The sequence below is a fragment of the Anabrus simplex genome, chromosome 14 (assembly GCF_040414725.1).
Source record: "Anabrus simplex isolate iqAnaSimp1 chromosome 14, ASM4041472v1, whole genome shotgun sequence".
Classification (NCBI taxonomy): Eukaryota; Metazoa; Arthropoda; class Insecta; order Orthoptera; family Tettigoniidae; genus Anabrus; species Anabrus simplex.
Genome location: NC_090278.1, coordinates 11,097,082 through 11,115,292, shown reverse-complemented (window position 1 = coordinate 11,115,292; position 18,211 = coordinate 11,097,082). Strand labels below are relative to the sequence as shown.

Sequence of the window (18,211 nt, the reverse complement as noted above, 5' to 3'; positions counted from 1 at the left end):
GACGAGAATGGAGAGGAGGGGGGATAGATGAGTAATAAGAAATATCTCCCAGAGAATGAATGGCGTGAGATTGAGCTAAATTAAAAAGCTGAAGCATGGACGTAGGAGGATTTAAGGCATCGAAAAGCTGCCGAAAGGAAGGAGTAGCGTAGAATTGGACGATAGAAATTAAGTCATTGACCGAGTGAGCAATGTTTAAAATATCACTATAGGTCGTAATCGAATCAAGATAGTCATGAGCAGGTTCAGTGGGAAGTTGATGACGACGAATAAATTCAAGGCTCAGCTTGCAACGTATTTCGTAAGGTAAGAAATAGTTGTGTATGGCATTCCGAAGTTGATACCAATTGGAAAAACTTAACATATTATCAACCCAAAATTTAGTAAAAAAACCGGTCGTTTTAGGGGACAGTAATCCCATTAACTGAGGAAAAGAAGCTAAACCAATATTTAGAAATTTTCGTGCAGAAAAGAGCCACAAGGTTGTAATTTAGGGACTTGATCAAGAGATTGTTTTATGATCTGTACATTGAGAGAGGTATCAACAGACGTGTATTGAGGTAGTGAAGGGGGAGGGGGGTAGAGATGTGGATCGGGAGGCATAGAATGAAGTTGAGGTAATGAAGAGGGCTTGCCCTCTGAATCACTGAGCAAATCGGGAGAATTAACACGGGAAGATAATGTTGGGGTATCACCTCAAAGGATAATTATTAATATTATTATCTGATCAAATTTGGAGGGAACAAGTACACTTTTACCATGAAGATCAAGAAATATTTGGCCACACTAAAAAAAACAAATACGCCTCCAGGGCGCCCTAATATAAAAAGCATACACACCTAATAAAAGAGAAAAGGGTAGGGTAAAAAGGAGGATCAGTACAATAAGGATAAGTGAGGATGAAAAGAAAGGAAACTCCGACTGCGTAATGCTGGAGAATGTTTGATCTGCCAATAGATTTTTTTCAGAATCGTCTAAGGTTGTGAAAGTTTCTGTTTGACGATGTTTTAGGCTCAGTCCACATCACCAAGTGTTCAGCACTAAAAATCAATTAATCTTAATCAGTTACTAGTGGAAACCTCAGGTAAAGACCGAGTATAATATACTGGGGGTGGAGATAAAACGCTATCGTCGCCCAATCGAAAATTATCCGAAAAGCAAGCCATAGTGTTACGAAAACAACCAAAACAAAATGCGAAAAGATCTAAGGAGAAACCAAAAAAGTGTATCAATTTAAACAAGAGAATATGATGAGAATGGGGAAGAAAGGAATGTCTGCTACCATATGTGACGTTTTGTGCAACATAGTTAAGATATCTTGAGAACTTTCTCCAAAACTAGTCTTTTCATCGCAGTTGATAGAAAAAACTACCAAACGATGTCTGTGCATAGGCAACAATGCTCCGAGGAGTCGATCACATCAAACAAGAAAGGAGCAGAGTGAGCGGAAGCAGTACTGGGAGGGGGGGGGATAGTAGGAGAGGTTTACCGTGGTTGGTACCAAAAATCAAAAAAGAACACCACGTTACAAAAAAATTTTAGATGACCAAGTGTATTGGAAACAGCAGCTTTAACGAGAACACAGTATACACTAACATTTTTGGAGAAAATAGATCCTCAAATATACCCTGGACATTGTAGGAAAGTATCAAAGGGATAATTAAGCTAAACCTACGGAATAAAATTGACCAATATAATACAAGAGATTAAAAAGGTCCGTGCTTTAACAGTTTTTCCAAAGTTATACAGATAACCATCTCAGATGATATATTTCTTATGTAGAGTTTCAAAACCTTTGAAAGAACAACTCTTTTTTTTTGGTCAATAAAATTGGTAAAAAAAGTTTATCACAATATACACCTTGTTAACCAAGAAGATATAGTAAGAGCAAAAATCCCAGGCATTGATTACAAAGACAAAATAGCTCGGGTCCCCGTTCTAGAGGAAACGTTTTCGAAAGGGGACTAATCCACAGATAAGTTTGGACAAAATTTACAAAAATCGTTACAATAGAAACACTGTGTCAGCGTGAATCTCGACCATATAATGGAACTAGATCACAAAACCAGTTTTCTCAATTATTATTATTTTTATTATTATTATTATTATTATTATTATTATTATTATTATTTTGAAAAGAGAGGTGTCACACACACAATCACCTCAAAGGATAATTATTAATATTATTATCTGATCAAATTTGGAGGGAACAAGTACACTTTTACCATGAAGATCAAGAAATATTTGGCCACACTAAAAAAAACAAATACGCCTCCAGGGCGCCCTAATATAAAAAGCATACACACCTAATAAAAGAGAAAAGGGTAGGGTAAAAAGGAGGATCAGTACAATAAGGATAAGTGAGGATGAAAAGAAAGGAAACTCCGACTGCGTAATGCTGGAGAATGTTTGATCTGCCAATAGATTTTTTTCAGAATCGTCTAAGGTTGTGAAAGTTTCTGTTTGACGATGTTTTAGGCTCAGTCCGCATCACCAAGTGTTCAGCACTAAAAATCAATTAATCTTAATCAGTTTTGAAGTTGGCCAGGAGTTAGACTCGAAACCAAGGCCTTGAAAGTTTTCATAGCATGCCATCACTCAAAATACCGAAACAGGCCGAGTATTAAAGTTTCCAAAACAAGTTTAGTAAATGATATGTTTAGCTCACCAAAGTCCTTTCAGAATAACTCCATCAGCTGGTAGGGAAGAAAATGGCGCAGCACACGGCAAGCCGTGCGAGGTCCGTAGTCCCTCTACACACACACACACTATTTACAGAAGATGATGCCAGTCTGCCGAAGACGGGCCAAGCAGTCCAATATATACACGCCCGGAAGCGAAGACTAGTTCATTCGAGAAAGATCACGTGACGTGGCAGATGACGTAGTAGGTGCGAGGCAGACAGAAAGACAGCAGTCAGTGTGTCGAGAAAAGTCGGAGGGTGAGCAAAGTAAGGTAATTCCGATGATAGGAAGAAGTATTGATAACCAGAGCAGACAATAATAATAGCATTATAGTCTTGTAGAAACATAAAATTGTAGAGTATGTGGAGATGTACATGCGACGAAGTTTGCAGAAACTCGTAGAACGTCGATGAAGAGGTTATGGCAGTAGCACGTTACAAGGCTACTAGCAGAAATAGCTACTTTGAGCTTTCGGACCAGCTTCTCGGAAATAAAACTTGTTGAACTGCCCGTATCAGCAAGAGCGTTTGTCTTCATTCCATTCAGACGGATGGGTATTATAGCTTTAGATAAATAAACCTTTGGAGGAATAGAAGCTAAATATAAAACAATGGCAAGATTTGGCAGAGCTTGAAGATTTTGAGCTCTTATACACCTTTGCGTAGTGGCTGATTTTTGAGCAGGCACGGCAAGTGGCCTCCCTTGCTGGACAAGAGGTCCTGTTGTGATAATTAAGTCCACAGAAGTAGCATTTCTTTGTTGTTGCAGCGACAGCCTCACCTGATATTTCACCACCCGCCGAGCTACATTAATGTCTTTCGCAAATTGAGTGAGATGAACTAGAAAAACGATGCTCCTGGAGAGTATTGACTAAAGCAGTTCCTTGGTATTGAATAGATTGTTCCAGTGCCGACTCTAAAGCCTTTGCTTTAATTGAAGCCTCCTCGAGAGTAAGATTAGGGTTCTCAAATAATCTCTGACGAATTCATGAGTCGAGAAGACCGGCAATAAAAGCATCGCGAATACAATCGTCCCTCTTCACTTCTGCCATCACAGCTCAGAAGCTTTCAATATTGTATATATATCGATACAGTTTCGTCAGATAGCTGCTTTCTAGTTGCCAATTAGTGTCGGGCAAGTATCTCGTTCACAGGTTTGGAAATACTAACCAAGATACTAATGGCGTCATTATAAGTTTTGGCTTCCTTCATATATTCGTAAACGGTAGGTGGAACATGGTTGATCAATATGCGTAATTTGTCAGTGCCACTTATTTGATACGCCAAAATGAAGTTCTTGAACGTGCTGTACCAATGTTTCCATATTTTTTTTAGCATTACTGGTTTCTGGATCAATGCTTAAACTTTACAGACGAAGTAATTCTTCATCATCTTGCTTTCTTCTTTAGTTTAATAAATTGAAGTGAATGAACATGTAATCACCTTTTATAAGGTTTTATTAAACTTAAGACGACCAACAGGTTCATAAACAAATTCAGTGGCAACAGTAACTTCTAACTAGAAAGTGTCAGGAAAAATATACAAATAAGGCAACCTTAAAACTGGATTAAGAGATGTCAAATAGATCACACAAATAAGTTATATCAGATGTGTTGTATTAGTAAAATGGGTTTGTAGAAATCCTATGTGTGGTGTGTAAATATCATTTTCAATATAAAGTGTTGCGTAGAACTTTAAAGTGAAACTACCTGTAGACTTTACAGTGCTTATGCAGTGTCATTCTACATTATTAACAGTTATTTTTTTCTGAGATACCCAGCCATCTTTTAGCTGTTAATTTTAATACTATAATTGGTTTTATGGTAAATCATGATAATCATTACATTTACTATTTATTAATTGATAATTCATCCAAGTGTCATTGAATTGTGTTTGATCCAACCCAGTCTCTTCTCTTTGGAGATAAACAGACCCATGAGCGCTTCTCTATGCCCAGATATTTTTTGATCCATGATTCCCTTTTACAGCATATACCCTGCAATTTACTAGTGTTTTTTTTCTTTTACATTTCTCTGAGTATTCGTTTCCCAATATTGTACGGGATAATTCTGGACGTCGGTTTATCTTCAGACAAGTGTATACTTCGTTTCTTAATATGGATAGATCTGTGTTGATATAGGACAGGCTAAGTTCATAGAACTATTCGATAAACCTATTTGTTGATTGTTGTCCCTCTTTCTCTGTCCCTCAGTGGGACAATTTGTTTGTTCTATCGTGTGATACTGAATGTTCACATTGTCAACAAATGTTAGTTGAAGTGAATTGTTCTCGAGTGTTTTACACCAACTGAAGTTCTGTTAGGATCAACTTGCGTTAGCTTGATCACCTCAAGAGTCATATATTGGCAGTTTTTCTGAGTAGGGTACTTGCATGCGGTTACTTCAGACTGTGCTCCAAGAATATAAGCATAAACTTTGAAGCTTGGTCTATCGTAATTACAATGCCGATATGCTTGATAAATCCCTAACTGAGCTCGAGAACTGCAGTCGCTTAAGTGCTGCCAGTATCCAGCATTCGGGAGATAGTGGGTTCGAACCCCACCGTCGGCAGCCCTGAAGATGGTTTTCCGTGGTTTTTCATTTACACACCAAGCAAATACTGGGGCTGTACCTTAATTAAGGCCACGGACGCTTTCTTCCCACTCCTAGCCCTTTCCTGTCCTATCATCGACATAAGATCTATCTGTGTCGGTGCGACGTAAAGCAAATTGCAAAAAAAGTTAAATCTCTTAAAAGATTCTTGGTGAAAGACATACGGAGAAGCTGCGAAGAAGTAAGGGCTACCGAAGAGCATAGGTAGGCAGCCCATGTTGACTTCAAGGGAGGAAAGCATGCTCTGCATGGAATTTTGAAAAATGTGCATTTGAAGTTCTATTTTACTCTTTTCCAAAGTAACCCATGTATCGTAAAAATTTGGACATGTATGTGAAAACTTATGTCCAAAGGTGCATGTAAATTTGGGTAACTGTGAACACCGAATTTTTAAAATAAAAACTTACTTCTTAACTTATTGTTTGAAATTACGTATTAAGATACTCTCACAGTAAGTATTGGAAGAGGAGGAATTCAAGCAACTGCTTCTTTATGGTACTGAAGGACTGGCCGTGTACCTATCAACCTGCATTTGGGAGATGCTGGGTTCGAACCCACCGTCGACACCCCTGAAGTGCATGTTTTCCATGGTTACACATTTTCACCCCAAGCAAATTGTGGGGCTGTCCATTAATTAAGGCCACAGTTGCTTCCTTCCCACTCCTAGCCATTTTCTAGCTCATCATCGCCATACGACATATCTATGTCGGTGTGATGTAAAACAATAGTAAAAAAACAGTTCTTTGGTGAAATCGAAATAACAGAAATCATAAAAAAAAAAGCAATATGCCGTAGGTTATGTTTAATTAACTTTCGTTAGTAAAGCTTAAATTTTGAATTCAACTGGCCGCTGTTCTTTGGCTGATAATTGCATTCAAACTTTTCACCTTTTATTTCTTTCATAAACGAAGGAAACTAAATGTTATGTACATAATCAATGATAATTTACAGGCCCATACCTTCCATAGATTCCTAGTTTAAGAATATTTGCTGTTACAGTTAAACTATTGTAATTTGGATACATCTAAATGTGGCTTAGAATTATTGTTGTGTAATTATTTTATTAGTAAATTTTATGCTTGATTTATTATTACACAATCTTTTAATTGTAGGGGAGATATCTCCCTAGAGATTTAGTTCTCACTAAAATTGTATTGTTTCAGTTAACCTGTTGTAATTAGGATGATGTATGTCCGGTTTAGAATTGAAGTGTAGCTATGTAAATTAGATAGTAAGTTGCTTGCTTTGGAAAGGCCAGAAATCTCATGACATCAGAGATGTCTATGAACTTATCTACCAGGGTACATCCAGCAGGAATGGTGTTGACTTAATTGTTTGCACAAGTCTGCAAGAATGAGTTGCTGAAGTTCAGCGCTATTCAGACAGCCTTATATCAATTACAGTCGACATTGCATCCTCTCGAACGTGTGGTTTCTCTGTAACAGTCTGATGTAGATAAGGAACAGCATTGGCAGGAGCTAGGAGATCATGTTTCACCGTGTCCTAGAGATGAGTTCCCACTTCTCTGTGGTGATATTAATGCGCATGTTGGTCAAATTAAAAATTGTTATAGCTGCCATGGTGGTTATGCCTATGGTATCTGATATGATTTTGGAACTCATATTTTAGATTTCTTCAAGGCAAATGACTTGGTTTCTGGTAATACGTTATTCAAAAGTGCATCAATCACCTCATCACCTACACTTGTGGTGACTGCAGCAACCAAATTGACCTTATCGTTGTTCGGCACCGTGATCTCCGACTAAGAAAGCATGTGAATGTCATATCATATGACTGTATATCACCTCAGTATAAGGTAGTCATAGCGTATTTAGTGCATCATAGAGATGGAGGGAAAAATGCCCCCGAGAAGATCAAGTGGTGGAAGTTTAAATACTAGAAGACCCTAGCGGACAGCATAAATTTTCCTCTCGTTGACCTGAATGCAATTGACAACATGTAGACACATTCTACAGATCTATCACTGCAACCATCAGAATAAACTTGGGTACGACATAACCTAGTTCGTACTGTAATGAAAATCAAACGTTTCTATGGATGATTCTAGTCCATGAAAAGGTGTAGGAAAAGGCAAAGACATACTGTATATAAACTGGGTTTCACAAAATACTCCAGAACACAGGGAAAGAATTGTCTTTGCCGAACGTGTGGCTAAGAAATCTGTCGTTGAATCGAGGCGCACTCACTGTAATGACCTGTGTACAAGGCGTATCAGAACTATACTGACAAAGAAATCAGACACGCTCATCGTGTGATGTTGAGAATTTCGGTGCAGTCGGATTGCCGGGGAAATGTTTCTTTTTGAGGAAATGAAGTGACCTTGTTACTTCAGGGCGTGCAGATCAAATTGACGAACTTGCTGTATTTGCAATGCCAGAGAACCAGCCGCTGTGCGTCAGAAGAGGGAAGGGAGGGGAAAAGAAAAGTGGGAGGCAAAGGTAATGTTCGATGCAAATGCACAAGTTCATTTCGCATAGTCGCTTCCGAGCTCCGGTAGGAGTGCACAGTTTGTTCTACACAAATTTACTACTATGTGAACCCCATAGGAAGAGAAGACATACTTGTACCAAGAATACAGGCAGCTTTCCAAGCCGTTCGCCACACATTACACATCCTGGACAGAGTCCAAAGTCACTCACTACTACACCACTGTGAACTATGCACCAAAATAGGAGGGGGCCGTATTGAACATCTACTGTAATCAAACCATTGGGCGTATTGATTCCTTCGTTCAGTATTTCACAGTGTTGTGAGTGAAGACCGGCCCCGCGGTGTAGGGTGCAACGCGTCCGCCTGACACCCGGCGGCCCTGGGTTCGATTCCCGGTCGTGTCTGGAAGTTTTAATTGTAAATGATTAATATCCCAGGCCTGGGGAGTGGGTGTTTGTGTCGTCCTGAACGTTTCTTTCCTCACATTCAACACTCTACAGTTCCGCAATTCCAATTACACGCAGGTTCATATCATATGGTGCAAGTAGGTCGGCGTCACGAAAAATATCATTATTAAAAGAAAATGTTGTGTGTGAAGGAATACACAATCGCGACGCGTCAGCGTTGCTTCTTCGAGCATGTTAATTAATATAGAATATTACTGCGACAAACAGACGAGAGCAGAAACAATCTCGTGCTTTTCTTGACCGACAGGTGTGTCTTAAATACAGTGTGTTCTTTGACTGTGTGTGCTGTCACGGCTATTTAATATATGAACTGTGGATATTGCCTGTTAGAGACAATGCTGTCGAAGTCGTATGTGGAAACCGCATCATACACTCCACAACCCCTGTCTTCCGTGAAACACGGCAGCAGCTCATCAATTTGAATCGTACACCCGAAAGTAATAATTTAACCTTATTTTCTCAAATAGAATAATTTTCCCCGCCAGTCTGATTGAACCATTATTCCTAACATAACACGAAGGGCATCCCTGTTTAATGTCGGTATAGTTCTGATAAACACTGTACACCACTGAACTGAAAGGAAGGAGGAAAGAAATATTTTCTAGCTGCCCAAAATTGATTTTTAAGTATTGAGCACTCTATATGCATTAGAGGCAAAGATAACCAGTGATTACAGGACAAACAAGAAATCCTCTAATATTGGCAAAAACATTTGTAGATATTTCCTACACTGAATTCCCACATCGCCGTATTCTAGATGGTAAGTCTCATCTTATGCATCATATCAAACGGAGACGACCGTGCCATTAGGAGTATGAAGAACCAAAAAGCGCAAGGACCAGATGACCATCTTGCATACTTCTGGAAGTTTTAGCAATTTAAAGAACTCGTTATCAACTGGCTGACAAGCTTGTTCAATGCCAGGGTTGACTCTGCCTCTATTCCCATTCATTAGGCTACAAACACCCTTGTGCCTATTTTAAGCAAAATGACGATCCAGGAGAACGGGCAAATTAATTTCAATTTGCCCCCTATTGAACACGAGAAGATCTTTGAAAGTATCCTTCATTATTGACTGGGTGAAATCGTCAACATTATTGCTAACCAGTGCATCTTCATGAAGCCGTAATGCTAATTGGAAAGCACTGAGAGCATCACCAGGCCCTTGATATTGAAATGACTTTCGATCGTGTTCCACACCGTGTGATCTGGTCTGCACTTGTGACCATGGTGTACCAGAAATGCTTATAATTTGGATAAAGATGCTATACACGAACACCAGAGGTTATGCATGTTGCGTTATCAACGTCTCGGAGAGCTTCTCATTGAAAGTTGGTGTGTACACCAATGTTCCACTCTGTCCCCATTGCCCTTTGTCCTCAGCATAGACACCACCACATGGGACCTGCAAAGGAGTGTTCCTAGGACTCTCTTAAATGAAGATGTTGTTGCACTTGCTGATAGACCAAGAATGGGACTGCGGCATCAAGATGAATATTGGTATACCTGTTTCTCACAATACAACCTTAGCATGAACGAAGAGAAGAGTGAATACCTGGAGTCATCCGAACCATCTAATGGCTCCATCCAAGTTGATTCAAGTATCTAGGATCTTGCCTACAGATGGGTAATGGGGTAGTTGTTGAAGTGCGAATTATGATAATAGCAGCAAGGATGAGATATCTTGTTGCTGTGTTCGTTGTTGAATGTCGACAGACTGAGAATGGTTTGGAGTAGCAATTATAAAGCATGGGAATGTGTATACCCCCTTAGTCGATGGGCATCGCAGTCCTGCATCACATAAAGAAGACACTGTTCACAAGCAAATGAGCATCGCACCCGTCACTCATGAGGCATAAGATATGTCACAAATGTCCTTCTGCAGTACCTGACGCCGTTGACAGTTTCACCCAAATTACGAGTACTTTGCAATATCCACATGTAGCTACAATAAAATGTAGACATTGAAAATAAGATACAAAAATTTAAAACTAGGAATTCTGCTGGATTGGTAAAATTTCTGGGCATATACGAAAGTCAATTCGTTGAGATATAGAACCAGATCTGTAATGCTTAATTGATTAGTGTATGTATGAAGCAGCTACATCAGATGAATGAAGGATTAGTGAACTAGCACCCTGTGTATAAATAAAATGTGATAAACATAAAGCCAATAATTGCACACTAGACATCTTGACTGGTGTTGCATGCCAGCTCTTGGAATGCATTCTTTCTGATTATATTACACACATTTACGAAATTACCAACTGGTTTGATAGAAGGTAGTTCAGGTTTAGGAATCATTATTCCATTGAAGCTCATCTTGTAGATTCCAGCACGATATAGCAGATATATTAGATTCAGGAGGTCAAATGTATCACGATTGACAAGGCTTTTGATCTTGGGAGACTACTGACAAAAATTTGTGCAGTTGGGCTAGATAAAATAGTGACTAAATGAGTGGCTATGATGTTGCGGCCATTTTATTATTAGAGAAAACACTAAGGAATTTGAGAATGGAACACATAATATGTTACCAATTTTAAGTTTATGACTTTAGTACTTGGTATGCATCGCCTTAGCTTTAATGAGTGACTTGATTCGTATTCTACACTGACTCTTAAAATCGTCATCATGAAACCAGATCTGAACGAGCTTCTCAATCAAGCCAAATTTTGTCGTTATATTTGTTTATTATTTGCTGTCGTCCAAGTATTTTATATGGGGTTCATGACTGGACTGTTTCTAGGCCAATCAAGCACTTTTACGTAGTTTTCCTTTAAACATTCCATTACTTTTTTGCTTTGTGGCAAAATAAATTCACTTTGGCCAAACCACTCTTGCACCTGAGGTAGCAGACGTGTTCTTAATACTATACTGTTCACGTCTCATAGTTCCTTCGACAATATATTGTTGTCCTCAGCTGTACCAAGAAAACACACTCCAGACCGTCACTGAAGTTGGATGCTTCACTCCCTGCTTCACACAATCTGGATGGAATGCTTGTCCTTTTCTTCTGACATATTGACTTGTCTCTTCTTCGACAGTAAATACCGATTCGTCACCAACACAAACCTGAAATAAATAAAAGAAATAAGCCTAGCATTGTATGCAGTAAGTTGTACAGTTTCAAAGAAATAAAATTATACAATGTATCATACTGTATGGTTACATCAGTTAGATTGGGTTAAAATGGATTAATGAATGATAATTTATGAATTAACATTCTTGTCATGCACTTGCCTTTTTCCAGTCATCAGATGACCGATTCTGGAGATTCTTGGCCCACTGAAACCTCTTTGCAGCCATAGCAGGTGTAATCTTTGCTTTTACTCAAGGTTGCCTTGCTTTCATTCCTGCATTAAACAGATCTCTTCTCACAGTTCTGGCTGATACGAATGACCCATACTCTTCCAATTTCTGACGTGCATCCAAATTAGTAGCCTTGCGATTGTTTACTGACAAATTAATCAGTTCTTGCTTACTACTTGGGGTCAGTTTCTTCTTTTGCCCACAGTTTCCAACACGTTGTTGACAGATAGTCTTCCTCTTGTCTTCACATTTTGTAATTCTACTTACAGACTGCTGTGATATTTGCAATCTAGAAGTTACCTCTTGCTGTGAATAACATTTCTCAACAAGTAGCTCTCTGACAGTGCCTATCTTTCTTGGCGAAAAGGCCTTTCGTCTCCCCATAACATCCAAATTTGACAGTTGTCTAGAACCACTCTGAAAAAATATCAGCTGAACTCCTAAATAGCATCAATAATGCATGTAACTTACAGAATGCACAGTCTTAACAATACGTCACATTATTTACTTCCATACAGCAACAATATGCAGATATAGACAATAAACATCAGAACATGAGCACTAACAAAAATGACACAAAACCATCTGAATAATGAAATTACATTGTGAAAAAATACATTAGTGAGGACAGGGATATCCCAAGGGGTAACTTTACAACCAAACATGTTGAAGGCTGTAAAGGTCAATAATTTACATAAAGAGAGAAATAAATTTTTTACCCTAATAATTTTTCCACATCTGGTATATTTCTAGGAAATAGAACTCAGAGCATTAGAGGAGGTAAAACTTTATTTGATCCAGAACAATTATGGATTGGGTCCCACAGGGCAGTATTAGACCTTTCTTTTCTGATATGCACTATGTAATGAAAAGTATCCGGATACCCCCCAAAAGGTACATTTTTCATCTTAGGTGCGTTGTGCTGCCACCTACGGCCAGGTAGTCCATAGCAGCGACCTCAGTAGTCATTAGACATCGTGAGAGACCAGAATGGGGCGCTCCGCGGAACTCACAGTCTTCGAACGTGTCACTTGCGTCAGAAGTCTGTACGCGAGATATCCACACTCCTAAACATCCCTAGGTCCACTGTTTCTGATTTGATAGTGAAGTGGAAACGTGAAGGGACACGTACAGCACGAAAGCGTTACAGGCCGACCTCGTCTGTTGACTGACAGAGACCGCCGACAGTTGAAGAGGGTCGTAAAGTGTAATAGGCAGGCATCTATCCAGACCCTCACACACGAATTCCAAACTGCATCAGGATCCACTCCAAGTACTATGACAGTTCAGCGGGAGGTGCGAAAACTTGGATCATGGTCGAGCGGCTGCCCATAAGCCACACATCACGCAGGTCAATGCCAAACGATGCCTCGCTTGGTGTAAGGAACGTAAGCATTGGACAATTGAACAGTGGAAAAACGTTGTGTGGAGTGGCAAATCACGGTACACAATGTGGTGATCCGATGGCAGGGTGTGGGTATGGCGAATGCCCGGTGAACGTCATCTGCAAGCGTGTGTAGTGTCAACAGTAAAATTCGGAGGCGGTGGTGTTATGGTGTGGTCGTGCTTTTCATGGAAGGGGCTTGCACCCCTTGTTGTTTTGTGTGGCACTATCACAGCACAGGCCTGCATTGATGTTTTAAGCACCTTCTTGCTTCCCACTTTTGAAGAGCACTTCAGGGATGGCGATTGCATCTTTCAACACGTTCGAGCACCTGTTCATAATGCACGGCCTGTGGCGGAGTAGTTACACGACAATGACATCCGTGTAATGGACTGGCCTGCACAGAGTCCCGATCTGAATCCTATAGAACACCTTTGGGATGGTTTGGAACGCCGACTTCGTGCCAGGCCTTACCGACCGACATCGCTACCTCTTCTCAGTGCAGCGCTCCGTGAAGAATGGGCTGCCATTCCCCAAGCAATCTTCCAGCACCTGATCGAACGTATGCCTGCGAGAGTGGAAGCTGCCATTAAGGCTAAGGGTGGGCCAACACCATATTGAATTCCAGCATTACCGATGGACGGCGGAACGAACTTGGACGTCATGTTCAACCAGGTGTCCGGATACTTTTGATCACATAGTGTATATGAATAATATGAATAATGAACTGCAATCAGAGATAAGGCTCTTTCTAAGGTATAAGTTTCAGGATTGTGAGTGACTGCAAAAAGACCTTGACACCATTGTAAGATGGATATCAGGCAATGTTTTGATGATAAACGGGGTGATAAGCCAGGTTGTGTGTTTCACAAATAGGAAGAGTCCTCTCTGGTTTAATTATTGTGGTGATGGGGTGAAAGTTCCACATGCGGATCTGTATAAGTTTGTAGGTACTCATAATAAGGATAGATCTTCACTGTGGTAATCACATAAACAGGATTGAAAATAAAATTTACAGATCTCTTAATATGATTATGAGGGTATTTACAGGTTGTAAAGGAGAGGGCATATGAATCTCCAGCAAGGCCACAATGAGAATATGAGACCGTCACCAGTATTACTTGATTAGAGAACAGGAAAGATGAAAAAGTTGTGTTATAGAGATGTTGCAAAGTTTTGGCTGGGAAGACTTGGGGAAAGGAGACAAGCTGTTTGATTAAGCAGCATATTCTGAGATGTCATTGGAGAGATGGCTTGGAATGACATTAGTTGGTGAATACATTTACGTCATGTTCTGTACTAAATGTTGGAAAGTTCACAACATGAAGATAAGTTGGAATTCAAGGGGACAAATTCTGGTAAATATTCACTTATTCGAAGATGATTTAGTGATTGAAATAATTTGCCAAGGGAGTTGTTTGATACATTTCAACTGTCCTATTCAACATAAACAACCGACAGACATAAATGCTGTTGATTGATTGATTGATTGATTGATTGATTGATTGATTGATTGATTGATTGATTGATTGATTGATTCATTCATTCATTCATTCATTCATTGAGACGTTGATTGATTTATGTTTTTTGGTCTTAATGTGATGTACAAAGGGGGATGATGGGTATTTCTATGGTTATGATATAAGCATTTTATACTTTTTGGGTACAAAGGGGGATGATGGGTATTTCTATGGTTATGATATAAGCATTTTATACTTTTTGGGAAAGTGCTAGGAATAATGTGGGATTATTTGACATTACTTTGAAATGTTTTGGGAAAGAAAGCATATAGGAACATGGAAATGAGCAAAGAGGTGACAAGTCAAGTCATGTATAGAAAGATGGGAACAGGGGAATGTGAATATAAGAGGATGAAGAAAATAGCTAATCTTTGTGGAAATGGGGATCGAAAGGGAAACAGAAGCATGAAATAGTATTGGGTAATGTTTGGAGATAGTGTTTATTATTTATTTTCCTTAAATTTTACATGTACACACACACAGTTGTGCCTCTATCCCCACATGTATGTGTACATATACTCTGCTGAATATTCACAAATATGTAGGCAATTTTTAGTTTCCATATTTACAAAGGTTCCTCCTTTTCTATTGCTACCTTGTCTACTGCTATCCTGCAGTGTGTTCCTTCTCACATTCTTATCTCTGTTATCAGTTGTCTGAAAAGCAGTGGGGAAAGTGACTCGTGTTAAGATGCAGCAGGTCGTAATACAAGTTGGATTCCAAGAAGGGTAAAAAATATAATTAAATAATGCAATGCAAATTTTTATCTAATAGCAGTTTTATAGTATTATTTGAAGTAACCCGTTGTATATGAGTTGATTATGTTTGTAAATACGGAAGGTATTATGAGTAGAATTTTGTGAATAAAATAAATTTATAAAGAATGAGCTGTGTGTTTTGTAGAAAAAAATAATGTTCATTGTTTAATACTCTTTTAGGAAATTGTCATCTTCTCTGTTCATTTAATATTTAGTGCTTGATAATAAAGTATTTTGTGTGCCATTTGCCACCAAGGTATACACCTCTTTTGCATTTAAAGTAATTTTGATTTGATTGTTTCTTTCCATTCTTATATTTTTAAATGGGGGATAAATTAATTATACTCTTCTTGTGCCACTATGAAAATTATTTTCTCAGCTGTTTCATGTTTAGGCCTATATATTTTTATTCCCTTCTTTATTCTTACTTATAGCCTTCTGAAGATATTAAGGAGGAAATATTCATTGAAGAACGTGCTGATGATCAACTGTTGCCATACATCAAAGAAGAAACAAAGTATGTACACTACAAATCCTATACAGTATGGAATATGTTGTATCTACTCACAGTAATGTTCAGTAGTGGTTGGTTTATCTCCAAAAAGTGGCCATATTCATCAGTTTAATCCTTTTTTTCAAGGAACACTAATATCTTAAATTTCTACTGGTTAATATTATCTAACTTGAAGTTCATATTTAATGTTCCATCATGTTGTTTTATTGAATATATATCTGCAAAAAGAATCTTTGGTAATGCTAGATATTTTTGAAGTGTTTTTGTTTATAATACCTTTAAGCAACCATTAAAATGTGTTCTTTCTTTCACTGTCACTGCATCATTTGTTCATCACATTCTTATCATCTGAAATGCTCTCTGCAACTATTAACTCCAGATATTCTCAGTAATTTTGTACGTTCATACCAACAGTGTCACACAGAAAAAGCCATATATGTAGATTATGAGCTAAATCTACAAATACAAAAATGTTAGGTATTATGTACATTGTAAACAATTTAATAATTTCAAACTAACATAATTAGGTTCACTGATCAGTATAATCATGGCTGAGATCAATAGTGTGATAACTCCAAGAATGTCATATTTAAATTATTTATTTGGTTAGATTTTTTAAAGCATCTTTTCTCTTCTCTTGTGTGTTAAGTCAGATTCCTCCATTTGTGGACGCCAAAGCAGATAATGTGTTGTAGAAATGAAATGTTCAGATCGGTAGTGCTACATCTTACATATCATAGTGTACCATTCTGTTAATTGTGAAAATGGATATTTAACGCTGATATAATATTGCGCAGCAGGACGCTAACTGCAAAGGCGTGATGCTATACTAAGCGCGGGAACTGAAGGTGATTCCCGAGGGAAGGCGTGGTCATGTGTGACAGAGAAGGAATATATGAGGATGAAAGAAAGAGAGATGGGATTCTGTCTGGGGGAGAGACCTGCCATCTTAACACATATTTTCAGCAGGAACAGACAGGCTCACCACATTATGGAAATTGAGTCGTAATTCCTATATTTGAAGGTTCCTCAGGAAAATAAAAGGATGGAAATCATTGCCAGAATTTTATGAAGCCATAGGTACATCAAAGTCTATTAATATATAATCGAATAAATAACTACATGGGAGGCCGACTACCGTGAGAAAATATTTTGAGGCCACATGCCAATCTCAAGTTGTCTCCCGGGACTTCCCAGGGCATCGCGTGGGTTCCTGCATTCCATAAGAGCTGAGAAAGTTGAAAGGAGGTATTCAGTCCATGATAAGATTGCTGTCCGTGCGCGTCGCGCCTCTGCTGATATTTGCGCCAGAAACCTTTGTCTAAGACAAAGACTGTGACTAATAAGTGTTGTGGCGATAACTTGATTCAGTAGACACAAGATTTATAAACTTCCCAGTAGCAATTTAAGTGAATGACAATATGTAGACGTTTGCAGTGAGACCGCGAGTGTTTAATTATTTGACGCAAAGAGTGCTGCATGTGTAGACTTTCATTACAAGGCGATGAGAGGGAAGTGGCGACGAGCGAAAGAAGTACCAATAACAATAAGCTAGGATAGTTGGTATTATTCTGGTCAGACGTAGAAGACTAGATTAGTGGAGTAGGAATAGTAAAGTCAGTTTCAAGATTACAGATATCCAATACTGATTCCCCTGTCAAGAGGGAATAAATAGATTGGGAGGTGGTGTGCTGTGAATAAACTAGATATTTCATTGTAGTGAAGAGCGGTGAGGTGTGCAGGAGAAGGGTGTTACGAACTGCCGTCCACTGCCCCAAGAAGACGACCAACGGGCCACCCAGACGGAAGGAGACATCATGAACATGATACACCGGAAGACTGGACCTAAGGGATCAATCCGGGACAATGCTGACGCCATGACTGCTTAAGCAATCGCAGTCAGCCAGGACGGAGAGGAAGAGGTCTCCAAGATGATAGATAAGTGGACCATAACTAATATATATGTGTAGGGTTGCGGTTGTTATGCAGATATACGGTGATTAATTTGTAAATATAGTAGGGAATATTATTACGGCCCATTAGGCCATTTATTGAGGTAGTTTCTTTATATATTCTAGGGTAAGGCATATACATTTTATTTTATTTCATAGAAAGCAAGGATTAAGGTAGCTTAGGTGATAGTGTTGCTGTGTACATAGTCGTAGGGAAGCTTAATTACGAGCTTAGTTCATTGTTTCTTAGTGCCTGGCATCAGACGATATCTGCTTGTAATTATGGGTTATTTATGATAGTGTACCATTTCTCTATATTGGGAAGGGAATCTGTCTGCATAATGTAGAGCACGCATGCTGCCTGGATTTAATTGTTTACTTCATGTTTGTATTGAGTTTGATCAACTGTGATTGTAATGAAACTACACCGTAGGCTATGTCACGAATATCTGCGACCCCTCACACTCTGCCAAGTAAGGGTCTGAATCCTAGACTTGAGGGTTAGCAGGAACACGTTGCATGGGTTGACGGCGAGGTTGATGTGAATAACGGAATGTT

General features: G+C 38.9%; 1 protein-coding gene across 2 annotated transcripts in view; it reads left to right on the top strand.

Annotated features, from left to right (window-relative positions):
* LOC136885244 (uncharacterized) overlaps positions 1-15,887 on the top strand; it is a 62,411-nt gene extending 46,524 nt beyond the window's left edge. For both annotated transcript variants that reach the window (XM_067157723.2, XM_068230435.1), the window contains one exon: positions 15,622-15,887. In XM_067157723.2, the coding sequence (XP_067013824.2) occupies positions 15,622-15,813 (192 nt within the window). In that variant the 3' untranslated portion in view covers positions 15,814-15,887. The remainder of the gene's footprint in view (positions 1-15,621) is intronic.
* Positions 15,888-18,211: the final 2,324 nt, after the last annotated feature.